At 50.0% G+C, this 27,165-nt stretch overlaps 1 protein-coding gene across 2 annotated transcripts in view; it reads left to right on the top strand.

The window, feature by feature from the left end:
• Window positions 1–26,488, top strand: part of AMOTL1 (angiomotin like 1) — a 106,092-nt gene extending 79,604 nt beyond the window's left edge. For both annotated transcript variants that reach the window (XM_080688169.1, XM_080688168.1), the window contains exons 7-13: window positions 8,510–8,655; window positions 12,420–12,569; window positions 17,439–17,629; window positions 21,141–21,266; window positions 21,878–22,104; window positions 24,863–25,138; window positions 25,985–26,488. In XM_080688169.1, the coding sequence (XP_080544295.1) occupies window positions 8,510–8,655; window positions 12,420–12,569; window positions 17,439–17,629; window positions 21,141–21,266; window positions 21,878–22,104; window positions 24,863–25,138; window positions 25,985–26,091 (1,223 nt within the window). In that variant the 3' untranslated portion in view covers window positions 26,092–26,488. The remainder of the gene's footprint in view (window positions 1–8,509; window positions 8,656–12,419; window positions 12,570–17,438; window positions 17,630–21,140; window positions 21,267–21,877; window positions 22,105–24,862; window positions 25,139–25,984) is intronic.
• The last annotated feature ends 677 nt before the right edge of the window (window positions 26,489–27,165 follow it).

Raw genomic sequence — 27,165 nt, 5'->3', positions numbered from 1 at the left:
TAAGTACTGTTTTTAGAAATAAAATGCAATAGGATATAGGTCAGAGAAAATTACTATATTCAAAACAACTTCTACTGATATTCAAATAAATATTTTACCAAATCTTACCTGCAATATATTTCTTTTGTTGCTACACACTCACTTTGGGGCCTAGATACTAAAGAGCAATAGGTAAATTTTATAATGTAACAAAAATACTATGTGAAAACCAAAATGTTTTCCTCTGTTAGGTCAATAGAAGAGTTGGTGGTTGGGCTTATTACTTTCAAATGATAAGTGTCTGAAAACTATCATTTAAAAAAAAATTTAGTTTAAAGACTGAGTTGGAATTTGGTCCTGTATCAACAGCATCCTCTTATTCGATAAGCTGTTGCTTACACTTGTTGCATCTCTTCATAAATGAGGCACTTCCGCTATCTTAGATTCTTCAAATCCTACAGAGCTAGAAGAGTGTAGACACGCGCTGAAGTGCGCCGGTGAGGGAGGACGGGACACGCAGACTCGCCTCTGTGCCTGGGATACAGGTTAAAGAAGCACTGCTCCCACCCGAAGTACTAGTACATGTACGGGTCCTCCCGTCCAGGGGAGACCTGTCATTGAAGGGATCAGAAAAGCTTCATGAGTGTGTGGCCTTTGGGGCAGGCCTTGAAAACGGATTCGTCTTTTAGAGTAATTTTGCCACCACAGCACTATGTAAAAGGGGAAATGTCTATTTTCCTCTTACATTGGGGCAACAAAGTTTGAATAAGCCTTCACACATCAGGCTCACTTTCTCATATGGATTCATCTCCAGGCGATTTCTCCCCTGCATTTTTACAGGAGTTACTTCCACAACCTTTGTTCCTTTTTGTCATGTCTGATCCAGTGGCTCGGAAACTCGGAACACTCGTTTAAAAGAAAGCTTATTTGGAAGCTCCAAATGTAAAATGCATAAAAGCTGAAGGTCCATTTTGGTTCAGACAGGGGTGCGTTTTTTAGCTCCACCTCATTCCTGCCTGGCCCCGACATCGCTTCTCCTCCTCCCTTCCTTCTCTCTCTCCCAGGGCTCTGCAGGACAGTTTGGTTTGCACTCCTATTTTTAATATTCCTTATTACAAAACTCATTTAAAAACAGTTCTCTCTCCCAGCCATCTAAGACAAGCCCTCACTGGAGTGTTCCTGTGTTGGTTAATAGACTTAGTCAGCCGCCCGCTCACAGCCTGTGTCTCCAGTTGCCTGGCAGAACCTCGGCAACCTGCAGTGGCCTACAGGGACCGTGTAGAGCTAAAGACCCTTTCCAGAAACAACAAGGTTCCTTACCTGAGAAACTTCATCCGCAAAATTTTAAAAGACATCAAAAAGCCAAGCCAGGGGCTCGTGGGTTAGCTTTGTATTATATTGCTTTTTCACTGCTGAGTTAATGAGTGTGTCGCCTTTCACGTGGTTTTGCATCACATAAGCCTCATGTGAACAGATAACTCTTAAATGATGTGAACAGTTCAGTTTAGTTTGAAGGGTCTCTTTCTGGGTTCATCAGTTTGACTCTCAAACTGGGGTGAGGGAGTGTGGGCGAGCAGATGTGAAGAATGAGCTCTTGAGTGTGGACTATCTTTGAGGCGGGATGAACCTAAATAGTTTTGCAAATAGTGAAGTAAATGAAATTCTTTCCCATTGACTTCCCACTCCCACAACCTCAGAGAAAAGAAACCCCTTTTGGTGTCCACAAGATCGTCCAAATGGATCTGGCTCTTCAAGTAGATTGTAGCCACCCCGTGGAGTGGACTCCTTGCCAGCATCTGTTCCGTATTACAAGATACGGTTCCAGGGAGCTCCGGGCCGAAGGATCCTTGAGGAAGGAGCAGGAGGAGAGATTTTAGGGAGAGATACTATGGCAAATAAGTGTTCTGACATCTTTTCATAAGAGAGAATCCACGCATCAGCATTGTGGAGAGTTTCTAGTTACCAGAATTAATGCCATTAGTGTTGGTCAGCATTGTCTAAGGCTTTACCAAATACCAAGTCCTCTTGGTGGGGAAGGGAGTAGAGGTGTAAAGAAAAAAGGGGAGTGTCCTAGTGATGTTTTTATTTCAAAAAGGAAAACCCGCTTGAGCTAGCTTAAGCCCAGAAGCAAGGACTGTTTTTGAAGTGCATGGGTGTGTGAGGGAGGCCCCAGGCAGGACGGGCAGGTAGGCCTCACAAGGCTAGGGGCCAGGTCTGGCATGCCTGAGAGTCACGGTGTACTTTGTACTTAAGAGTCTGTTTGTGTGTGTCTCTGTTTGTAACCCTCTCTCCACGGGCTCTCATCCAGTTTTCTCCATCTTGATTCTTCATTTTCTACAGCACGGCGTTCTCTGTTCTCCAACGCACATGCTGGATGTGGCTGCTAGCCTAAGCGCCAGGTGGCCTGTCTGCATCACCACCTCTCCCAGGCTCCTACTGGCATGTCCCCAGATGAGAGACTCTGATTGGCCCAGTTTGGGTCACATGGCCCTTCAGGTTTGACCCTGTCATATGGGAGTGGTGGGCAGGGACAGATGAGAAGGGCTTTGCACTGCAGGCATGGCTACTTCCTAGAACTTTGTAATGCAGGGCTGCAAGTCAATAGCTCTTCAAATAGAGTGTCTTCTGAGCAGACATGTGAATATTGTCTGCTCCGTATGTATCTCCAGATTAGGAAGCACTTGCCTCTGGCAGGCCCTCTCCTGGTGAACCTCCAATGCTGATGGGGGACAAACAGATCCCTAAATACAGACAGACAGCCCGGGCACTGTTGGCCTCCTGCAACCTCAGCCTCCCTACCCAGCCTCTCCTTCATCTATGGCCTCTTCTCTGGTTACGTTCTTTAAGCTCTCTTCATTCAGAGAGGCCCAGGGATTATACTCCTAACATCAGTCTCATCTGTCATTGGCATTTTAGAGGTTTGTTGGATCGTACCTGCCTCCTCTTCCCTTAATTCTATGCACACCACTCCCTCTTCCCACATCCAAGGCAACCAGTACCTCCTTGAGAAATGACTGCAGAACCAGGTGCCCAAATGGGCTCGTTGTGCATTGCTGTGTGAGCATATGGGATTCAGAGCTTGAACAGGATTAGCTTAGTCTGTGTTTATATGTACAGACTGACTCTCTCTCTCTCTCTCTCTCTCTCTCTCTCTCTCTCTCTCTCGCGCGCGCGCGCGCACCCACATATACACACACACACAATCCATGACAGATGTGAACCTGTAAAGAACCGGCCAGTTGAAAGGTCCAACCTTGGTTCCAGTTGAAAGAAGAGAGGAAGACCTGTCCTTTGCCCTCCGAGCATTCCAGGGCATGAGTCACCCTTTGGTCAGGCTGGCAGCAGCTGGACTCCTCTGTCCCTCCAGCTATATTGAGTTTGGGGAAAACTCATCAAAAACCTTTACATGAGGAAAGGCCTAGAAATTGATTCCTACTTGAGAAGGGCCAGGTTAAAGCTTTGCCTTCCTCATGAGCGCCAACTGTAAATTGGAAACACTGAATTAAAAACTAGCAATGCCGCCCTGGCCGGTGTGTTTCAGTGGTTTGGGCATCGTCCTGTGCACCGAAAGGTTGCCGGTTTGATCCCCAGTTGCGGGTGTGCAGGAGGTAGTCGATCAATGTTTCTTTCTCCTTCCCTCTCCCTTCCTCACCCTCTTGCTCTCTAAAAATCAATAAAAAATTATTTTTTAAAAAAACCCACAAAACTAGTAGCACAACACATGGTGCCTTGACACCCCAGTGTTGGTCCCCACACATGCCCAGCCCAGCCCCCGGTATTTCTTGACAGGTTACTAGGGCCCACCATCCCGTGGTTCAGCCAGCAGTTAAGCTTAGTGCTCAAATAGTAATTCAGAAACAGTTTCAACAGGCTGTCCACAGTGGGCCTTACCCAGAACTGGCAAAGGGGAGGGTCAGATACAAAGGGAGCCTCTTTGATTACTGGGCCCAGTTCTAGTTCCGTCCGCTCTGCTTCTTCCTCATGCAAATAGACTAACCTATGGGTGGAGACGCAACTGCCATTGGCCTTGTGCAAGTGTCATAGCCCATTGCACTTCCGTTTCCTCAGCTGTCACATGGAGTTGTGAGGATTAAGTGAAGTTCAGTTGTCAAGTTCGGGGCACGGTGCCTGGGATCTAGTAAGCCCCCAGTAATATATGTTAGCTGTTATGTGGCAAGCCCAGTGGTAGGTATTTTGCTGAGAGTCCTTTTAATGCTCACAACAGTCCTGCAACATCAATCTTATTAGCTCCATCGGAAGATATGGAGGCACAGAGGTGAAGCCATGTGTCCAAGGTGAGCCAGTAGTGAAGGTGCCAGAACCACACCAGGTCGGCCTGGCTACAAAGCCTGTGCCATCGCTGTGGTTTCCAGAGTAAACAGTGTCTGAGCAGGCATCTCTGTGTCAGGGAGACCGGAGCCATCAGGCTAAACAACTCCTTGCTCCACACAGTCCAGGGTAATTCAGATCCACTGAGTAAATAGACCATTCTGGGCAAGAGTTCCCTTGTGTCAACTTGCCTGTTCTAGGAATTCTCAATATACACACTGGAGCCCAACCAAAACTTCAGTGTGAGGCTGGTCTTTCTTGAGATCCCTCCCAAGGGGCTTAGCTAATGATAAAGGTGGTTTCACTCAAGGGACTCTCCCTTGACATCTCCCAGGAGATGCCTTTTCAGTGGCTCTGACATACCTCAGCCCCAAGTCTCCAGGGAGTGAAAGAGGCACAGGTAGTCCACCTTATGGGCTCCCTGCTTTGACACCCCCTCCCCCTCTGCCCCTGGCCTGAGTTAGGTGTCCTGTATGTTCTCATAGCATCCCGTGCCGATGCCCTTGCCTCGCTTCCCACCCAAATGAGCACAGAACGCTGTCCTGCTTACCTGTAGTCCCAGAAATTATCACACTTTTCAGAACAACCACAGTAACCACAGCATTATGATAGTTGACATCTACTGGGCACTTCCTATGTGCATTTTGAAGTAGGTACTATTGTGATCCTCACTTTAAAAGCAAGGAAACTGGAGCTCAAAGAAGTGTTTTTGCTTCCAAAGTTACAAAACCAAGAGTTGCTGGATCTGAACCCAGGCAGCTGGATTCTGGATCCATGCTTTTAACCAGGACTCTGTGATGTTTCCACGTAGTAGATGCTTAATTAATTGATATTTGCAAGTGGATACACATGTGGGTGTAATTGCTGTATGTTGAGAATTATGACATGACCCATGACATACTTAAATCTGTGCAATAATGAGCTGTGTTATAGTTGAGCCCTTCTGTACTTCCGTCCTGCCATTCTCTATCTCTGTGCGCTTGCTCAGGGGAGGCGGTTAGAGCCATGCTTGTGACATGGCCTAGGTGAGAATGCACGTTCTGGCTCTCCATTGATGAGCATCACTTCTGTGGGCACGTTAGTTATCCTTTCTCGGCGTCATTTTCCTCAACTGGAAATGGGAATAATAACGGTGCCTACCTCTTACAGTAAACTTAAAGGAATAATAACCTAAAGGGAATAGTATATCACCATTTTGGAACACAGTCATTCAACATACATGAGCAGGTTTAGTTATTGTTATCACTGTTGACACAAATGGTTGTTTTTAAAACTTTATTAAAACTTTATTACTTCCTGTCAGTGGACCGGCTCTGAGCCAGGGCGGGGGATACTACGTGGCATGCTTCAGTCTGAAGTCTAAAGTCACCAAACTCGGACAGTGTTTTCACCCATGAATTCCAGAGGCTACAAAGCATTCCAGATCTAACGGAGTCTTCATCCAGTACCCACATCTTTGTCCTGTAGTGGACACTGAGGTTCCAGCAGCCTGGGCGGAGAAGGCAACCGGATGTCCATGGTCTATACCAGCCATCTGCTGTGTGATGGCCGCACAGGTGGAGGGGACTGCTCTGTAACAAAGGCCTAATAACAAACATCTAGCAAGAGTTGCCATTTATTGTACAGTTGGCAATGAACTTCACACATGGTAGAAAGTCATTTATTCATTCAACAACATTTGCTGAGCCAGGCAGTGTTCTAGACTCAGGGGATCAATCAACAATGACCCAAACAGATAAAGTGTTAGATATTTAGGTTCTTTCATACTTTGTATGCACTATCGCCATCCACAGAGTCGCCACAGCACTGCGACATAGTGTTATCATTCCCATTTGATGATGAGGGAGCTGAGGCTCTGAGAGGTCAGATACTGCATCTCGGAGCTGCCAAGTGATGAGCCTGGGATGTGAATCCAGTTCTTCCTGATGCCAAAGTCCACTCTTGAGCACAATGCGATACTGCCGATCAAGGAAAGAGCGAGTGCTAGAGCGTGTGCGCACACGTGTGTGTGTGTGCCGCGTGTGTTGAGGGGGGTGGTATCTGTTAATTCAGAAATGTAAACAGCTGTGGTTGTGACACAGCAATGATCGTGATCATCGATTTGCAAACTGCAAGAAGCCCTGGTTGTGGCTTCTAGTCTTGGGCTCAGTCTACCATTTTACTGCTTCTGGTCAAAATCAATGTGTCCTTGGCTGCCTTCAGCAGAGAGAACTCTTGGGCTGATGTTGATAAGCAGGCAGAAGCTCTGAGATCCAGTGATTCATTCCCAGGCCTGCCTGCTGAGTAACTTCTGGGTGCCAGTGGGCACCATGCCCATTGAAATGATGTCCACGCCCAGGGAGCTGGGGCTCCAATGTCAGGGGCTGTGCACAGAAAGAGTGAAGTGCCCTGGTCCCCGGGCTGCTCAGGGTGTGGATGGTGGGGCCCAGAGCCTGTTCCCCGCGGACTGGGAAGGACGTTTCAGAGGCAGCATTTCAAATGCCACTGAAGGCGGGAAAAGGGGTGGCTGGACATCGCAGTGGAGCATAAAGAGCCCAAGAGGAGTGTTTTGTTCTGGGCGGGGTCCCTGGGGCCTCATTTTGTTTCCAGCGGATGCTACTGTTCATGGCCACTACTTACTAGTAGCTTCCAGGGCTGCTCGCTCCTTCTGTCAGTCCCGAGGCTGTCCCATTGCACGTGGATCCTGTGGATGTACCTCACGATGCAAGGGCGGTGCAGGCAAGCAGGAAGCTCATTGCCATGGGACATCAGAGGCCTGGGATTCTGGCCCTGGCCCCGCCCCAGTGGGTGGGGACATTCGGGCCAAGGGCCTTCGCTCCTGGGCTTTCTTTTTCTGACCCTTAAAGCAAAAGGGGTGCAACTGGATGGTGATGTTTCCTGTGATCTCTTCCCGCTCTAAGACTGTGTGTTTGTTACTGGGTATTTGCAGCCTTAAAGTGTCCTTTTCTTCCTCATGTCCTGCTGTCACATTTGCTGCTCGTTAAGCACAGCGTTTTTCCTATTGCTTCAGTGCCCATACGGCTAGTCCTCACTGTTGACATCTATTGTTAAATTAGTGTGTGACTATTGCAGGAAATCATGAATGAATGAAGCCCCTGCCACATGCTGGTATCGTGTGCAGGCTGTGGTTCCCTGTGCTTCAGTGTGGGTTGAAGGAGGACTGAGATAACCAGCGTGGGCACATAAAAGCAATTTCTAACTATTGCTGCTGCTGCTTACTTATATGCTGCTTTCTAAAAATATGGAGTAGTGTGCATAGGGACTTGTAACCACCTTTTTTTAATAATGGGGATTTTTTCCCTCATGTTTCTAATATTCACTAATTTTAATGGTGGCATCCTGTCCTATGATAGGGCTCAGAGTAGGTTATTCAACCAACCCCTTAGTTTTACACATTCAGTCCACTCAAGCTTTTCCATATTATAAAAAACATATCTAACCATTCTAACTTATTTTAAAAAATGAACTGTGTTGCTTTGCCACAAGAAAAATGTTTTCACTAAATGATTCTGATCCTGTGACACCATCAGCCCTGCCCGCTTAGTGAGATGGGAGGTGGGACACCTACAGGAGGGCGGGTGGACGTGCTGGGCACGATCTCCATCCGCTACTCCGTCAGGGAGAGGAAAGCCCTTTCCCTAAATCCAGAGCAATGCCCTCTTCTCTCCTGAACAGAAGAAGGGGAACATGTGGGGCCAGGTCCTGTGGGAAGAGGATCCAGCCAGAGAAGGGAGGCCCGGCTCGGAGCGCCCGTCTGCTGTCTGGCCTCAGACCAAGAGCTTAGACTTCTGGACCTCGGCTTATTGTTCTGTGAATGAGAATATTAGTGCTGTGGTTAATGTTGCCTGGCCTTTAGCCCTGGTTTGGAAGATGGACACTGGGGAGGTTGTAAGCATAACATGAAATCGTAGGTAAAAAGTTAATTTGCAGCCTTAGAGGAAATGTACAGAAGTGAGTTACAGGGAACGTGGGGTCACTGGTTCATCTCTGGAACTGAGTGTGTCTATAGAGTTAACAGTGCTTTTTGAGAAAACCTTTACCTCACATACCACAGCTATTAAGAGGGAGCAAAAGCAGTAATTCGACCCTCTACTCTTTCCATGCTTCTTGTTTTTAATCTTTGCCAGATGTAGGCTGGCAGTGAGCCCAGAGGGGAACACTTTTTCTGATAGATGTAGTTTTGTTTTTGTCTCCCTTCTAGACAAAGAATTCTTGAAGGAAAAGGAGAAGTTAGAAATGGAGTTAGCAGCAGTGAGGACTGCAAGCGAGGATCACCGGAGACACATTGAAATCCTGGACCAGGCCCTGAGCAATGCCCAGGCCAGGGTCATCAAGCTGGAAGAGGAGGTGAGACGGGGTGGGAGGATTGGCCGGGGGCGGAGGATGCCGGGGTGGGCGGGGGGGGGGGGGGGGGGGAGGGCAGAGCCCTGAGGGCCTCCATTTCCATTTTCTAACCCAGCACCCTCAAGTAGAGCCAACTCCAAGGAGTTGAGTTGTGGTGGAGGAAAAGGGGGGAATGTAGGAGATTCCCAAATAAAAATTAATAAAAACGGAGTTGATCCAACCCAGAGCCAGGCAAAGTATGAAAGGCATACGTGAATACCATCAGCAGAGAGCTCACCCTCAGCCTGCAACCCCCCTGCCGCCCGCTGGTTGGCATGTGTTCAGGGCTAGAAATAAGTGGGAGGACTGGAAACCACTGGTTCCTGTACAGAAAACAGACTAACATTTTTTTAAAAAAATACTCTGTCTTTGGACTCCTGATTGCATTAAAAAAGGCAAAAGTCCTCTGTGGGGTGGAGCAGGGGTGGCCTTCAGCAAGCCTGTCTCCAGTTTTCAGAAGTTGGCTCTGCCTGCAATGACCCCTCCCCTCCACACCCCCCAAATCCAGGAAAGTGTGATCCCACGACTATGGAGGTAGAACGGCCCCTTCTGAGATCCGAGCGAAGGGATTCAGGCTGTAGACAGTGTCAGAAAAGAAGGCCGGGTAGGCAGGAGCCATGTGGACAGTAGAAGCCCCCAGTCTGGAGGACGCATGGCCCAGATGGTCTACGCAGAGTACTTTGCTTGCTGCCCGACGTGCAGAAAACAGTGCCATGATTAGTTCAACTGTTGCTGCTGTTGTTGAAAATAAAAAGCTATTCCTCAGAAACATCTCCTGATGCCGGGTAACTCAGGGTCTCAGCAAACTTCAAGGTTAAAGCAGCTGAAGGGGAAGATGGTTAAGTCTACCAGGGTCTTGTCCATTAGAAGCCTTTTAAACCCTATAAGTCCTGTGTAGAAACTACAGTGTGAATGCTAGCATGAGCCATCCCAGGGCAGCAGCCCCACTGTATCTTCCTTGTCACCACGGAGGAACTCATCGGGTAGGAAAACATGTGCCCAGAAAGTGGCCTCGGCCCTGAAGGACAGGGGGTCTGCTTTGAGGCCAGGACCCTTATTATCCTTATAACTGAAATCACTTATTGAGGCTCCTTCTCCGTGTGAGGAACAAAGGAAAGTTATAAATTTTTAATCTTTTTTTTTTTTTAATTTTCTGTGAAAGTGAAAGCTGTGAAGTCCTTGGAGACAGGTTCTTTCTGGTCTCCATTGTGGATCTTTTCTTGTCGTTGTATCCATATAAGGTCTTTGATTGTGTGTAGCCTCTCCAAAATGTCCGTGTCTGGCTTCCAGACGCACTCCTTGTTCTTATTAAGGTTTCTTCTAAAGGGCCTTATTTAGTCCAGATGGCCCCTGTGTGTGCTTCCCATCCTCCCCAGGATGGTTAGGAGCTGGGACTCTCCGGCCAGACTATGAGGCGTGAGCTTCGTGACCCCAGGGCGGATGTGTCAGCTCTGCGACCTTGAGCAGTCACTTGACCTCGTTCGTCCTCAGTTTCCTCATCTCTTAAATGGAGATAATAAAGGAGTGTGCCTTTTACTGTTATTGGGAGGGTTTAATGAGATACTACATATAAAGCACAAAGCTTGGCATGGTGGTGCTTTAAAAATGTTGGCTGATATAATCATTGTTACTGTCAACCATTTTCATCATAATATACTCCTTGCTAGGCTTAAGGTTGATACAAAGGTAAACGAGAGCAATCCATGCCTTCGAGAATCTTGCAGTTGATTAGGGATAATATTAATTCATTCACTTAACAAGTATTTATTGAGAACCTGCTGGATGCCAGGTGCTTTTCCAGGCATTGGGGACACACAGTGTGCACTCTGCCCAACAGGGATCAAAGCTCTTCTAGTACCTACACACTTAGGAAATTGCATACAGTCTAGGATGTGGTAAGTGGTATATGAATGGTACTCAGAAAATATTTTATCAGATGAGTCATCTATAACAGGAACCTGCAGTTAGTAGGTCCTCAAGTGCCTATTAAATCGAATCAAGCAATCAAAGGCCCAATGAATTAAAAGAGCCATATGAAAATTGATCCCAAGAGCAGGTGTAAAAAAGGTTATAAAGTTGCTGTTTTGCCAAGCCAGTGTAGCTCAGTGTTGAGCATCAACCTATGGGAACCAGAAGGTCACACGGTTCAATTCCCAGTAAGGGCACATGCCCAGGTTGCGGGCTCTATCCCCAGCAGGGGGTGTGTAGGAGGCAGCCAATCAATAATCCTCTCATCGTTGATGTTTCTATCTCTCTCTCCTCTCTGAAATCAATAAAAATATATTTTAAAAAATAATAATAAATAAAGTTGCTGTTTTTGCCACTCCCCTTGAAAGATCGGAAGCACCTCCATTTTATTCCAGTGGCTCTGGCTAGGATACAGCTTTAGCTCAAGGCAGTGCAGCCTGCTAAGTCAGAACACCCCTCACAGTAACTCTTAAATCCCAGCATGTTCCCCCTTGCCAGTGCAGTCAGGGGTTAAACCCAGGATCTGAGTCACCTGCAAGGCATTTGCACGCCCAGATGTAGAATGACAGGAAATGGCGTCTGGTCTCCCCACTCAGGACCAGATAAGTAAGTGCCTCGGCCTGATTTTTGACACCAGCCACTTCCCAGAAAGTTAGAAACGTGCCTAGGATTCATGCTCACGGCCCAAACTTGTCGCTGGAAGAAAACAAAGTCTGTGGGTAAGAATTTGAAATTGTTCATCGGAATTATCAGTCCATACTGGATGTGACGTTTCCAAAGGTCATTTTTACCTTAATTTCCATCTCCTCAGTGGTTGTGTTGGGTGTTCATGCCCTTCTGGCCTCTTCAGGGCTGTCAGCTACTCGTCTGTAGAGGCTCAAACCTTTAGGAGAATGTTACTCCACAATTACCTAGAATGAGCAATTTTAATCTTTAATCAGACATACACATGGGCACACGTGCATATAAACACACACACACAATTCTCTATTATAATAGTAATTTATAATTATTATGGAAAATTTGAAATATACAGAAGAGAATAAAGAAGATGAGAAATGTCTATTCAGCCATACAGATAAACATGGTTAGTGCTTTTCTTTTTATTTTTTATTGAATTTTAATCCTCACCTGAGGATATTTTTTCCATTGAGAAGGAGAGAGAGGGAGAATGTCGATGTGAGAGAGACACATCAATTCGTTGCTTCCTGCACTCCCCTCAACTGGGGTCAGGGATCAAACCTGCAATTGAGTTACTTGCCCTTGACCAGAAATTGGTCGGCGGGCCGGTGCTCTAACCAATGAGCCAAACTGACCAGGGCTGGTTAGTGCTTTTAAGTAGTTCCTTTCTGTCTTTTTTCCTTCCTAGATAGATAGACAGAGTTGTGATAATGTTGTATATAATTTTTTATTCTGGATTTTTCAGTTAACATTGTAGAGTAAGCATTTCCTCATAACATTAAAAACTCTTAACCCCATTTCCAATGCCAGCAAATGCTATAATTACTAAGCAGTAACCAAGGATTGAGCTCAGAGCTGTACCAATAACTGAAGGCCGGTGCCCCAGTAGGGTCTTCGATTCCAAGCATCCCAGCCGCGTGAGGTACAACTGGCGGCTGTGTCTAACCCTTTTCTGTGCCAGCTCACCGGAGTGGTAGGAGTGGGAGGGCACATGCACTGGTGGTTTAGGTCCGGTCTCCCTCCACCCCGGTGCTGAGAACCGCTGGTCCGATCCTGGGCTCCTTTCTCCCTCTGCTCAGTTACGAGAGAAGCAAGCCTACGTGGAGAAGGTGGAGAAGCTGCAGCAGGCGCTGACCCAGCTGCAGTCTGCATGTGAGAAGCGGGAGCAGATGGAGCGGAGACTTCGGACCTGGCTGGAGCGAGAGCTGGACGCCCTGAGGACCCAGCAGGTGCGGGGCTGGGGGAGGGGCCAACAGATGGCAGGATGCACACGAGGCTCTGATCTCGGCACTGGGGATGCCGGGGTCAAGGAGAACTCCCTGTCCTAGCGAGCCAACACAGCGGCCAGTGGAGGACAGGCAGTCCACTCACTGGAGTGATGTCCTCACAGAAGGCGGCTGGGCATCGGGGAATGTGGCTTTAGACGGCTTCACAGAGGAGGACATTTGAGTTAGACTTTGAAAGATGAGTTTTTAGGGGGTTCTGGGGAGAACATCAGAAGTAGAGGAAGGGTATGTGTCAAGGAGAGAGGCAGTTTGGGACAGCGGGGTGCAGCTGGTGGGGGGAACGCCCAGTGCGGTGCTGGAGAGGTGAGGCCAGCAGTGGAAGGCATGTGGTCCCGGTGAGGGACTGGGCTTTGTCCTGTAACAACAGGGCCAACAATGGGAGTTTTTCAGCTGGAGAGGAACGTGGTGCACAGGGCTGGGCAAAGAGTGCTCTGGTGGTGTCGGGAGGGTCTTGGGGGGCAGATGGCGATGAGGAGGCCGGCCCGAGGGCTGTTGGTGTCATCGGGGGGAGTGGCAGTGGGAATCCAGGGGGAGCAGGCAGAAGTGAGATTAGTAGGACTGACCATCAGTGCATGTCCAGAGGTAAAGGAGAGGAAGGAGTTCAGGGCGATCAATCCCCGGAGTGTCATATTGGCCGTAAGCTCCTGATCCTCTGCCTCATCTTATCCTGGCAGCAGCAGCTAGCGTAACTCAGCTATGAATAAGCTCAAGTAAAAGGCCCAGCCTGGCTCCATGCGCCTCGGCCAGGGGACAAGCCTGCAGGACGGCCCTGTGGCTGGACTGGGAGCCTTTCAGGCCGCAGACTCCCGGCTCCAGCGAGCGCCTCCGTCAGCCAATGCAGTGGGCAAAGCCCTCTCTGCAGCGATGAAGGGTGTGCCCTCAGTTGGGAACCAGGGAATGCAAAACGGCTCCGTGGAATTACCTACTGGACGGGGCACAGTGGTTGTGGGTGAAAGACTTGGAAACGCTTGAAAGTGCACACTCGGGCCGGCCCCGCCCTTTCTCATGCCGGCGCCCACGTTTCCCGGGCGTGTGTACTTGGCGGGCGGAGGAGGTGTCGGTGAGATCGCCCAGAACATTAAGGAACCCACCCGGCCGCCCACCATCTTGGCTTAGTTGGTGGCTCGTAAGGAAGGGTGAGTCTGTCTTTGGACTGCTGCCCCATCCACCCTGGGCCGCCTTCCCTGGCCTATGGGGCCACCCTCCAGCTGTTCCCCATGTCAGTTACTGAGGTCTGAGCCTCCCCACTGGAGATCCGGCTTCTCGGATGCTGGCACCGCGCTGGCACCTGTGAGTCTCACGAACCCTTGGCTGGCAAAACAGGCACATCTCAGAACTCAGCACTGCAAAGAATGTTTGCTTCCAGTTACTGTGTCCCCAGCCCCTAAGGTTAGGTGACTTATCCTGGGACCTTCTATTTTGGATGCTGTGAAGCTAGACTCAACCCCATTATCCTTGCTGTGTACCAAGGAGAAAAGTGAGGTTAGAATGATTTGAAAAATATCCCTTGCCACAGAGGACTGTTCACAGTGTGCACACTCAGAGCCATGCACCCTCATGCCCGTTGCTTCCTCAGATGGGCAGAAATGGGTACCTGTCGTGCCTAAAGGCTGCTGGCAGATCTGGGCATACCTGGGCGGGACAGAGGTTTCAGAATTGAGGCTCTCCAGAGAAATTACTTGGCTTGCATTTTGGGTCTAGTTTTGTGGGCGGACAGCAGACCCCTCTGCTGGTTATGGCTGACATGAAATCAAAAAGAGGGGAGATGATCTTTAGAGCTAAACAAAACTTTATCTCGGCATCTTTTTAAAAATAATATCAGTGTTGTTTTTTTTAAATGAGCGTGTTAATCCATCTCCTATGATATGAAAGACACTTAGGAATGTCCTTGTTGTTTTGCCTACTCATTAAAAAGATGAGTAATATTTTTTATGTTTTCCTTTAATACCTCTTTATTCTATCATTTTGTCAGTGAGCATACATTATTCTATAACCAAAAAAGATAAAAATTTTATTACAAATAAATTCACCCCAAAACCTTGATTTTCTAGCTAGTTCCATGTGGTATCCTATATAATAAAAGGCTAATATGCAAATTGACCAGGAGTTCAACAGGAAGTTCAACCAGGGGTGGGGCCGGCCAGCCAACTGCCCATGGCCCCTCCCCCGGCCAGCCCAGCCCAGTCATCCCCCATCCGGGTGGGCCGGACCCCAACCATGCACAAATTCATGCACTGGGCCTCTAGTATACTATAAAATTTGGTCAGGCTCCTACCTGGAGCCTATGGACAGTGTGGTGAGTGCAGGCCTACTGGCCCTCAGCAGGGATTCCTGGAGTCCACTCTAGTCTATTCCAGAGCCTGGGGTCCCCCGAGGAACTTGACCTTTCTGGGAAAGGTACCCAGGGGCCTCGCTGATCAGCTTCCTCCTCATTCACTCTGCAGTGGCTCATGCATATGCTTGCCTGGGACGTGGCCAGCCCACCGGCACCCCGCTCCTCACTCCTATGCTGCAGAGGCATTTATCTGACCCTTGTAGGAAGGTCACACTGAGGTCACATGGTAACAGAGCTCCTGGTCATATCCCCCCTCAACAAAATCACTCTCCATAGGGCGTTATTCTGAAGGGACCGTTGAGAGAGTAGCTCAGAGAACTTATTAAATCAAGACCCACACAGGGACTCTGCTCTTAGACTGATGCCAGGACACAGCCAAACTTCTCCACCCACATCCTTAACAACACACAGCCCCCACGTGAGTTGCAGTTAATCTTGCGAGGTGCCCTGGAACCTTCCCGACAGTGGGTAGACTGGAGGGGACAGAGCGGCATGGAGTCGTGAATTGATTCAAAGGATGACTCCAGGCTTAGACTGACCAAGGTGGATGACTCCTGCCTGCTCCTCCTATTAGGAAAGAGCCCTTGGGTAAGTGAGCTTTCTGAGCCTCAACTTCCTTGTCTCTAAAATGGAGCAAATACATTATGCTGATCTTACACGTATAACCTCAGATAAGAAAATCCGCACAGTGCCCGGCACTGGGCAACTCATTAAGAAAGAATAGCTATCATTGCTGTTTTATCATCATGACCTTCAGAGTATGTGCAAGGCCTGGGGCATCCTGGCACCCTCTCCCGGATTCCTCCCTTACTCCAGCTTTTCCAGTCCCACTGGGAAAGGTGACAGAAATGTGTTTACTGTGGTATCCCAGCACATGGTGTACGTGCTCAGTAAATATTTGTTGGTCAACTGAATGGGCAGCAGAAGCTGGCCTGCCTGACCATCGGCCCGTTTTCCTGGCTGGCATGCTTGCCTGTTAGACTGTGCTATGCTTGAGTGTTGAAACTCATGCTTTTATTTTAATAACTCTTCATGATCTGAATCAGGTGCTCTATGCAGACTTGCCATGATCTCATGTGAGGTCAAAATGAATCAGCCAGCTGAGATGGGAACCTGAGGATTCAGAGAGAAATTGACCAGTTTAGTGAGGCTGTGCGATCCTTTTCTTGGACCGTTTCTGAGAGCAAGGGAGCTCTTGTTTTGCTGGACCTGATGTCCTCCTGCCTGAGGCCAGGTGCTGGCTATGGGAGTCCGTGACTCCCTGTACAGGTGGATGAGGACAGGTGCATGCCTTCGCTCTGTTCCTGACTAAATGTTAGCCACTGGCCAAGATCCTAGAATAATTGGTATTTGTAGCTTTAAAAAATTGAATACAAACATATGGTTTACAAAAGCCCGTGGGCCCATTGCTCTTTTTTCTCTGGCAGGATGAGACTCCATCAGGGCAGCTCGAGCTTGTGTGTGGTTCCGAGTGCCTCTGACCTTGCAACCAGCTCTGCATTTACAATCTGTGACCCCTGGGAAACCGGAGGGGGCATAGAATAGCTGGGATGAAGTCATTCTCCCTGAAGTCAGAACCTCCTCAAACCCCATCGTCCTCCAAGTCGTGCTGTTGAGAGGAAATAGGATGCCTGAGTTAAAAGGGGAAAAATCTGAAATGTGAATATTTTCCTCTGTGAGCAGTCCAGATAAGACATCCGCTTTATTCCTTGTCTTACAGGCCCGGGTGAAAAGAACGGGCTGAGCTTGCATTACAGACTTTCTGGAAGCTCTTTACTTTGGCTAGCCCTTTAAAGTTTATTAAATGCTTTCATATGCATTATCTTTTTTGACTCTCAGGCCTCTAAGTGGGGCAGGTATTCATTTGTTTCCCAGACGAGAGCTTTGCAGCCGGGAGAGCACGCGTGTCAGGGCTTCTCACTCCCAGTCCCTGGCCTTTCCATTTTATCTCCCGGCCTCGGGGAAGACAAACACCTGGAATCACTTCTGAGCACTCAGGAGAAGGTGCCCCAGACCAGGAAGCCAAGACTTAGTTACTGCTCTTGCTTTTGGTATAAATGAACTGCAGGGTGTTGGACAAGCCACTTCTTGTCATGCAGAACCGTATGGACCGACAGACGTGGGTTTGAATACTGACCCTGCTGTAGCTCAGAGACATGGAACAGTTCATTTAACCTCTCTGAAGCTTAGTTTTCTCCTCTGTAAAATTGGGATAATATTGTCTATTCATACGATAAAGTTCCATGACAATTCATCGAGACAGGAATTTGGTAGGTGAGGTAGCTTGGTGTTAGGATCTGCTAAGGTTGGTCATCCCTCCTGGAGAGGGAGCGAGAGTGGGATGGTAACGTGTGTGAACGTGTGTGGATCTGGGTAAACTCTGTGTGCTCCATGCGGGCAACTCTGGAGACACGGTTAGTGTGGTCTGCTTTATAGCCCCCGTTTCGCATCAAGATGTTCTCCCTCTGCTTCTCTAGAAACATGGAAACGGCCCGCCAGCCAGCACGCTGGAATACAATGCCCCAGCCCTTATGGAACTTGTGAGGGAGAAGGAGGAGCGGATCCTGGCCCTGGAGGCCGACATGACCAAGTGGGAGCAGAAGTATCTGGAGGAGAGCACCATCCGGCACTTTGCCATGAACGCCGCAGCCACCGCCGCAGCCGAGAGGTGAGGCCAGCCTGGGGTCCCACGGGGTTTCACTCTGCTAGGTAAAATGCATCCACACAGAGGGATACTATTCGGTCTTCAAGTGTGATGTGGGGAGAGTTTATTTCAACAGCGGGTGTGTGACAGGGGCCGGACAAGAAGAGTTCATCCTCCTGACACCCTGAAAGAAGGAATGCTGTCATCCTCAGTTTGCAGGTGAAGAAATGAGGCTAGGGAAGTGCAGCGGTTTATTCCGAGTCACACTGCTCATAAGTGGTGGGGCCACGTGGGAAGGGAGACCTGTCTGCCTTCAAGCCTGATTCCACTGGGCTTGCAATTGTTTTCTGCTGCTGTCTGTTAAGACCTCGTTGCCTTCTTTCCTTTCTGTAGTGCACAACCTTATTCTTCTTTCAAAATTGGCTCAACATGTTCAGTAATTCCCAGAATAATTCTGTGAAACTCGCCTGTTGTCTGGGTGATCAGATAGCACCTTGGTTGCCGGCGCTCATCTGCACGCGTGATCGCTGGACCGCTGGGGCGGCCGCACATTCTCCCAGTCCTCTCTCACTGCCGCTCCCTCACCCCCCCTCCCACCACTTTGCTCTTTGCCAATAAGTTACATTTAATTCGGAGTTGTTTAGAATTCATTACAATTTAGGATTAGTCTAGTTGGAGGCTGTCCTCAAATTTCAAAGGTGCATCCATAAAATTGGGCTAGTCAGCCCCACGTTTCTTTGGGATGTGTTAATTCTTCTTTACTGAAGAAGAGGAGGCCCATTGGGGTACCTCATAAGCCATCCATGGGCTCTCGTGTTCATCCTCAAGTAGAGGACACCTGCCAACAGTATGCTCACCTGATGCCTCCAGGACTGGGCAGAGAGCAGTGCCACCCATGGGGCATAGATGCCTCCGCTCGGTGCCACGGCACATGCGCATCTGGGGAGACCTGCAGATTTACGGGGGGAATGGCCATTTGGGGATCAGTTTCTAGTGCCCAAGTGTTGTTCATGCAGGTCTGTGCTCTGAGGGGAAACAGCCCACAGAACCCCATCCGAGCAAGCCCCCGGGGCTGGGGATGGACATTTGAGACGTGTGCTGTGTCGAAGCTGCGGTTGTGATGTGAGAGGTGGAGGGGGTTGCAGCCCCCAGTTCAGTCTTTGTAGTGTCTGGGTGAGAACATTGATGCTCTTGGAAGTATTTTTTGATGGTTACACATTGGAATGTTTTTATTTTCCGCAATTTGCTTTGTAAGGTAATTAGTACCAGTGAATCCCCTCTCTATCCTGCGGAAGAGAACAAACCATCATAGCGTTACAAAGGGGCTTGGCTTCTTTGCCAGCTTTGGTCTGGGGCGTGGCTCTCGGTGATGCCCTCTGGTTTTTAAAGGCGAGAGCATGGCAAAGGGAGGCAGGACCCCACATGCAAGGCTCCCCCAGCTCTCGCTGCCTGCAGATGTGTGATTCTGCAGAAGCCTCTCTGACCATCACTCACTTCATTCATAAATGATCTAATTTCTGACGTGGAAATTATAATTCTCCGCTGGTTGCAAGCAGGGAGCCAGACCCTGCTTCATGCCGTCAGCCACTCACACCACACTAGCCCAGCCTTGTTCGTCGCCCGCGTGCCAGGGTCCACATCTCTTGCCCTCAGAGAATAGGATGGACGGAACGAGGCCCTTTCCACCACTCCTGCCTTCCCCCTTCTTTGCTTCCACAGGTGTTTATTGAGCATCTAATAATTCTGTGGAAAACTCCCCTCCCCCTTACTGACTACGCCTACCCACAGTCTCAAGAAAAATGAGGTTTTTAGCTCCAATCTTCATGTTCTTTTAAAAGAGAACCTCTGTACTTTCAGCATTGCTTTTCTGTGGAAAGAAAGATTTGGGGGAAGGTTGAAATTCTGAGCTCCTGTCCAGATAGATGCTAACTGGCTGCGTATGCCTGGGTGAAAATGAGCATTTCTAGTCGTTAGTTTTGTGTCTTTTCAGCAATGCTTTTTAAACAAAGGAAGTGATTTTGGTGTACCAACTGGTTTTGCCATCTTGGTGCAAAATGAGGATGGTGGCACCTGCTGCACAAGTTGCTATGAGACTGAACGAGATACCAGGGTAACGTGCTTTACGCAGGCCCTGGCAGGAAAGAAATGCTCATTCGTTGATAGTTGCTTGTTGAAAAAGATAAAAGAAGGGGCTCTTTTTTGCTGTTTTTGAGTGTCCTAGAGAACAGCCATAAGATGTTAAATATGACTGCAGCCTTGGAATATGAAACATTTGGCTGGATCTTTTCTTACCAATTCAGTATTCACTGATCAGAGACATCACTGCACCTTTTGGTCTAACATATATTTTGATCACTTAAAATTAAAAATTATTTTTTAATTTTTTTATTTTATTGATTTGAGAGAAACTAAAATTTTTGTTGTTCCACTTATTTGTGCATTCATTGATTCTTTTTCTTAAGTATATTTTTTATTGATTTCAGATAAAAGGGGAGAAGGAGAGAGAAACATCAATGATGAGAGAGAATTATTGATCAGCTGCTTCCTGAACACCCACTACTGGGGATGGAGCCCACACCTGGGTATGTGCCCTGACCAGGAATCGAACCGTGAAACCTCCTGGTTCATAGGTCAACGGCTCAACCACTGAGCCACGCTGGCCGGGCTCATTGGTTGATTCTTGTATGTGCCCTGACTGGGCATCAAACTCGCAACCTTAGTGTATTGGGACGGTGCTCTGACCAACTGAGCCACCCGGCCAGGGCATAGTTATCTTATTCTCACCAGCCGTCGTTAACTAGGAGTGATCAAGTTGCCGAAACCAGTGGCAGGAAGAGTTCTCTTCGACCAGTTGTTTTCCATCAGACACCAGCTTGCAGCTCCACATTTTAATCTCCCCATGTCTGTCCCTCCCATCCTGCCCCCCTGCACTGCACTTTCAAGGACAGGGTGTTTCTTCATCTCTCGGCTGTGCTGCCGGCATGGCTGTCAGCCGAGTGGACCTGAATCCCAGGCAGGGGCCCATGAAACGAGAAGTGAGCGAGGAAGCAAGCAGGATGGAGCTTTCAGCGTGAGCCTCTCTGCCCAAGAGGACCAGTATCCGCTTTAAGTATTTACTGAGTCTCCATTTCACTGTAAAATACTGAAAAAGCTGCTGTGTGGGTAAGGAGCAGCCATAAAACTTCAACCCCGATTGAGAACGTCAGAAAGGATAAGTAAGTGTGAAAGAGAGACCCTCACAACTAGAGGAATAGAATCCACGTGTCAGCAGGTGCAGCGTCCGTAGTCATAGCTGCCACATAGCGTGCGTGATGCACGGTGGCGCTGGCAGAGGGCAGGGAGTTGTTACTGTGGGATTTTATTTTGTTTTCCTTAGATACTGTCTTCATTCTACCAAGTTGAGGGAGCGAATGGGCCAGGATCCAGGAGGGAACGTGGGGGAAGGAGTGTGTGGAGAGAGATGTTTAGCGCGGTGACCTTGCACGCCTCTCTGTGAGCGTTCGCATCACTCTGTGTGTGTTTCCTGTGTTGCCAGGGACACGACGATCATCAACCACTCGCGGAACGGCAGCTACGGTGAGGCCTCGCTGGAGGCCCACATCTGGCAGGAGGAGGAGGAGGTGGTGCAGGCCGCCAGGAGGTGTCAGGACATGGAGTACACGTAAGGACAGCCGCATGCGCGGCCGTGACACCACGCTTCACCCTGGCCACACACCTCACGACCCCTGTGACCGCATTTGGGCTCACACTCCAGCCCCAGACCCTGCTCTGAACAGCTGACAGGCGGGCGAGTTACTCTCCAAGTTTGAAAAGAATGCGAGTGTTTTCTGATTAATTTTTGGCCTTTGGGGGGGAATTAATTTCTCCCAGGAAACCTGTTCATCCTGTCTTTCTGAGGAAATAGGGAAATTGACTTCCATGGAAGGCTGACCCTGAGTGAGGCTTCCTGCTGCTCTCCCACCCACAGCCAGGGACCAGGCCCTCTGAGGTGGCCTCTGAGCCTGCTGGGAGGCCACGCCTTTCTCACCTGTGTCCTCAGGTTCCCAGCAAGTCCCATAGGCTCCCGAGGGGCCAGAGGAGGTGCACCCCTCTGATCTACTACCAGAGACCCAGCCTATACACTTTGCACATTGTAACTGTTTGAAGACTTTACTATGCTTCATTTTCTATCCTGAATTCTAATTCAAGTCCCTGGGCAGCCTGAAAAACGTTTCGTGTTTTCCTAGCCAAATGGAGTGTGATGATGAATGTTTTGTTCTGTTTGTTATACAGCATTAAAAATCTCCATGCCAAGATCATCGAGAGGGATGCCATGATTAAGGTCCTTCAGCAGCGATCCCGCAAAGATGCTGGGAAGGCGGACTCCTCGAGCCTGCGGCCTGCCCGCTCCGTCCCTTCCATTGCTGCGGCCACCGGAACACACTCCCGCCAGACCTCTCTTACCAGCAGCCAGTTAGCAGAGGAGAAGAAGGAAGAGAGGACCTGGAAGGGGAGCATAGGTGAGCCCCACGCCTCCGTCGGGCTGGGGTCTAGGGTCTGGAAGGCAAGAGCTACACCAGCTTTGAGGGGCAACCTCATCTGGTGGGAAAAGTCCTGACACTTTTGTGGTGTCTGGCTTTGCCCCTCACGGGACACAGAAATGCCACTGAATATTTCCAAGTCTCAGTTTACTCATCTGTGAAATGGGGAGGATAACCAATCATACTTTGGCTGTGAAAATTGAATGAGCGATGTGGAAGCAGCTGCTATACCATCAGATTGGCTATGGGCCATGGGTTGACTCATGTAATTATAAACACGGTTGAAAGTGGAAGTGCCCGACCCTCACAACATAAAATGGAAAAGCCCATAGACGTCACTGAACTTGGCTCTGCCCCCGACCAGTTGTAAGACTGCTCTGCCTCCGCTTCCGCGCCTGGAAAGGCAGGGCAGTGCCTGTCCTGTTGCCCCTGGGCCGTGGTGAGAGCGAAATGAGATAACGGGGCGGAGGCGCTTCGGAGGAAGTGTGTGAGCATGAGAGGCTGGTGGTTGTGGTGCTGGTTGCATGGTGGCTGCACAGGCAGAGTTTTGAGAATTCTGCAGAGGTGGCGCTAGCTAGAATGGGTTTCCTGGGGCGAGGGCCAGCCTGTCGACGGCTCGCTGAGTCTGGAGAGGAAGCAGGCAGCATTCCCAGACACACGTCCTCCCCTTCCTCCCCCGCCCCCCCACCCCGCATTCTGGCAGCTGCAGGGTCTGGCCTCCTTTGATGCATTTCCCTGGGTCAGAGTGTGTTTTCTTTATCTGTGGAGCCGAGAGCCAGTTTTTGTCAGCACAGAACCCCAGAGGAGCCTGGCTGCTTCGTGCCAGAGGGGATACGAGCTTCCAGTATGAACCTGCCAGAGTCAGGGAATCAAGGCTCCCAGCCAGAATCTCCATGTGAAGTGCCTCCACAGGTGGCCTCAGCAGCCCTGCCCTCTGAGGACATGCACTTCAAAGAGGACACGGTGGACAGCAGCAAATCATCAAAGGCGCCCCCCCCACACACACACACACACACAGCCAGGACACTTAGCTCCCCATGCAGTTAGGGAGCCCCAGAGTCTGTTTGCAACATGCAGCCAGGAGTTTCCCTGGTCTCTGTGTCTGTGTCCCTGGCATCTGCATATCTATACCAGGCCTGGGAGCGGGCCCGATCTGCAGGAAGAATTTCTGTGTTCTCTGCACTTGTGTTCCTCTCATTATTGCCATTGTCATTGGTGTCCACGCGTCACAAAACCAGAGAGGCTCTCTGAGAGGTGGGGCAGAGGCAGCAGACATGGCCACTGCACAGTCCCCACGCTGCTTCCACCATCTCTTGCCCAATAGGCCCTGGAAGGAGGTGGGGGTGACAGTGTACGCCTTCCTGATGGCGAGGGCAAGGGTGAGACAACTGGCCAGTTACCTAGTTCCACGAGAGCATCCTTGTCAGCCTGCAGCTGGTTAGGAGGGAAGAACACAGGTTGGTGTAGAGCTGGGCACAGCTGGGCTTGAATCCCATTTCTGCGCCTTCTTAGCTGTGAGATGCTCACTTCTCTGAGCTGCCGTTTCCATGTCTGTAAAGCAGAGGCTAACACGGGGCCTGTCTCCTAGCGCTGCTGTGAAATGCGAAGGGAGGCGACATGTGTGAAGCCCCCGGCCACTCCGAGCGTGGCCTGTGGACCAGCCTCACCGGCCTTACTGGGAGCTTGTTAGAGAAGCAGCCTCAGGCCCCACCCGCTGAATGGAATCCTCTTTTCACAACACATCCAAGCCACCAAGAGGCACGTTCCATTGGAGAACACAGCTGTGCACACCGAGCTGCTGTGTGTGTGCTGTGAATGGGCACCTCCGACAGCCCTGGGGAGGACACTTCATGAATTGCTGGCTGGTTCGGTTGCGTGAACAAGCCATTGACTGTGCTGACCACATCTTCTGTAGGCTAGTGTTCGGGAGTGCTGGCACGTTTCTGAATGTGTGCCGTATTTCATTATTTAAAATAAAAACATAGCTGTCCTGCCCAGCGCTGCAGGGAGACGTTGAGGCGGAGGGAAAGCACTGCCCACCGTGCCTGCCTTTTCCCTCCAGCGCGTCCTCGCTCCTGCCCCCAGCCTGCCTACCCCGGGGCCCCGAGCGAGAAGCGGCCATGTGGCTCTTCCCAGGGGCCCGGCTGGTTTCCTGCTTCTCGGGGCCGTGGCTCTCAGTTGCTGGGTCTCCTTGGTGTCGGTCTGACCTGGAAACGAGATTGTATTTGACCCTGGCGCTGCAGGAGACCATCCAGTACCAAGATGGGGGTGGAATTGTGGGCCGTTCAGAGGCACAGCAGGCCAGTGGGGCCCTGCCCAGGGCCAGGGAAACGCCGTTCTTCTAAAGCACACAACCACGACTCAAGGCCAGCCCTCCCCAGTCGTGCATGAGGCTGAGCAAGCGACTCCAGACAGCCTTGCAGGAATCCCCACCCCTCGATACTGGCTACTGGGTACCTCCTGCCATTTAGAGTAATTTTATCCTACTGTTTATCATATTAGGTTATAAACAGTTTACAACTCCTTAAAAACAACCCTAGATTTTCAGGGAGGGGACTAGGTCTTTTCCATTTTTACATTTCCTCAGTGCTTCTCAACCGGTCAGGCACATAGTCAGTGCTTATAAGTGCGTTTGGTGAGTGAATCAGTGAATGAATACAGCAGTCCTGAGCCTTCTTGACTCAGGCTTTTGTTTGTATGAAAGAACGGCATTGAAAAGCTGTCCTTCCGTCCTCAGGGCTGCTGCTGGGGAAGGAGCACCACGAGCACGCGTCCACCCCCACACTGCCTGCCCCGCCCACCACAGCGCCGGCCTCAACAGTGTCCGCCTCGTCGGCCAGCAGCGCCCACGCCAAGACGGGCAGCAAAGACAGCAGCACCCAGACGGACAAGAGCACCGAACTCTTCTGGCCCAACATGGCCTCCTTGCCCACCCGCGGCCGGCTGAGTATGACCCCTTCCAACAGCCCGGTCCTGAAACACCCCGTGGCCAAAGGGACCTCAGAGAAACTGGGTGAGATGTTCTGATGTTTGGCACTGCAGGGAAACACCCTGGAGCTCTCTGGCCTGAGAGAGGGAGGCTTTGTAGAGCTGGGGAGGGGGCAGCTCTCACTTTGTGGGTGTTTTTTATGACTATGGTTACCCTAATACACCTAGGCTGTGCGCTCGTATGGAATGAAGTGTGACACTCCTAATTTATTACTGTGCTTTGTAACCAGCCCTTTCCTACAAGGGGCAGAAATAGACGTGCTCCAAGGGGTGTGGGGCCGGGGGGGCAGTACCAGGCACCAGGTGCCTCTGAGGCTGGGGTACCTAGACGGGGCCTGACTTGTTAAGGATTTGGGGTCAGGGGTGCCTCCTTCCTAAAGGACAAGGCAGGTGTAACTGCAGAGGAGGGGAACTCAGGCACCGCATTCAGGCCGGTACTAATGGGTCACCCCAAAACATTTAGGAGAAGACGACTTGGGAGGAGTGAGCTTGCAATGAGTCCAGAAGCATCCGGGAAAGAGTAGACTTGGCTTTGTCGTGGGCACTAATCTTAGTCATGGGGATAGGTCTCTTCAGGAATGCTTTTGAGAAAGTGTGGGGTTATTTGGGGGATAAATGAACTGTTCACCCTACAGAATACAGTAGACAAGTATGTACAGCATTGCCGTTGTTCTGAGATTTAATCCCTGGAATGCACTTTTCCGAGGAAGACAGGGATGTGTGAGAAGTATCTGCCCCACGTGGGCCGGGCTTCGTGGCCTTGCCTGCATGCACTGGGGGCGAGGGTGGTGTCTGAAAGGGTTCCACGGAGACACCTGGTGCGGCCCGCCCCCGAGGAGCGGGCTGCTGATGCTTCCCTTGTGTTTGGCAGAGAACTCTCCTGGCCATGGGAAGTCGCCTGACCACAAAGGCCGCGCCAGCAGCCTGCTGCACAAGCCCGAGTTCCCGGATACGGAGATGATGGAGGTCCTCATCTAGCGCTGTGCCCCTGAGGAGCGTCGTGCTGGGACAGTGACAAGTGGGGGAGGAGCGCGGCAAGGGGAGCGGCACGAGCAAGAAGAGCGATCAAGAAGGTGGTAGATGGAAACCAGGAATGATTTGAACTGATAAAGATTTCAGATTCGTAAGAACACTTTTTATAAATGTTTTCTAAAAAACCAGGAGACCTACACGAGTGAAGATGGAGTGGACGCTATGGATTTTTATTGCATATGGTGGCAGAGAGACGATGCATGTAGGTTTGGAAATGAAGAAGAAATAGGAAATGGAATTTTCCAATGTACAGAAAATGTTTCTCCTGGGGAGGGTCTGTGTACACCCATTTTCTGGTTATAAACAGATAAACCTGAACCGGAATCTTCCTTGAAATACCCCCATTCTCCTTGCCCGTTAGCATCTGTTTGTTTAAGAACCTCCTAGAAATCTCTGGGAGCCCCTCTGGGTGTGATGTAATGCCACCTGTGCCACCCGGGGGTGTCTGTGAGTGTGTGTGGCTGTGACGATGAGATGAAAAGTTGAGGGGTGACCTTCTGGTTCTCGTCTAATGACCTGCTTGGTTTGGATTTTGCAGGCGATTGTGGGGCTTCCTAGCTTGTGTTGACGCGAGGCAGTGTTTTCTGAACAGATTGGGAGCATTTTGATCTTGGTGCTCATCCTCCCCGACCTCCCTGACTTCATCTCTGTCTTTGCTTAGTTTTCTTTCATTTTACTCTTTTTTTCCTTCTTCATTTTCAAGTGAAACGTGGCAGAGTAGGTCTGGGATTCATGAGAGCAGTGTCTGAACTATCACCATTCCTGCTGTGTTTCACAGTGGCCAGCGGGACAGAGCCCCAGGCTGGCCTCCTGGCTGCTGCCTCCCCTGCAACCGCTAATGCCATTCTGACTGTGCACTAGGTGAGCTTTGGTGAGGCGGGAGGCCCACGGCCAGTGTGACAGCTTGTGTGAGGAGCGTGGCCCTGGCTTTTTCCTCCCTCACGTCACCTCTTGGCACGGAGCTTGGCGTTTCCTCCCCATGGCTCTGTGGGGTAAGGCTTTCAGGACAGCAGGCCCGGA

Source organism: Plecotus auritus (genome assembly GCF_963455305.1).
Source record: "Plecotus auritus genome assembly, chromosome: 9".
NCBI classification, from domain to species: domain Eukaryota; kingdom Metazoa; phylum Chordata; class Mammalia; order Chiroptera; family Vespertilionidae; genus Plecotus; species Plecotus auritus.
Note: the sequence above shows the minus strand (reverse complement) of the source record. Positions and strands in the feature narration are given on the sequence as shown.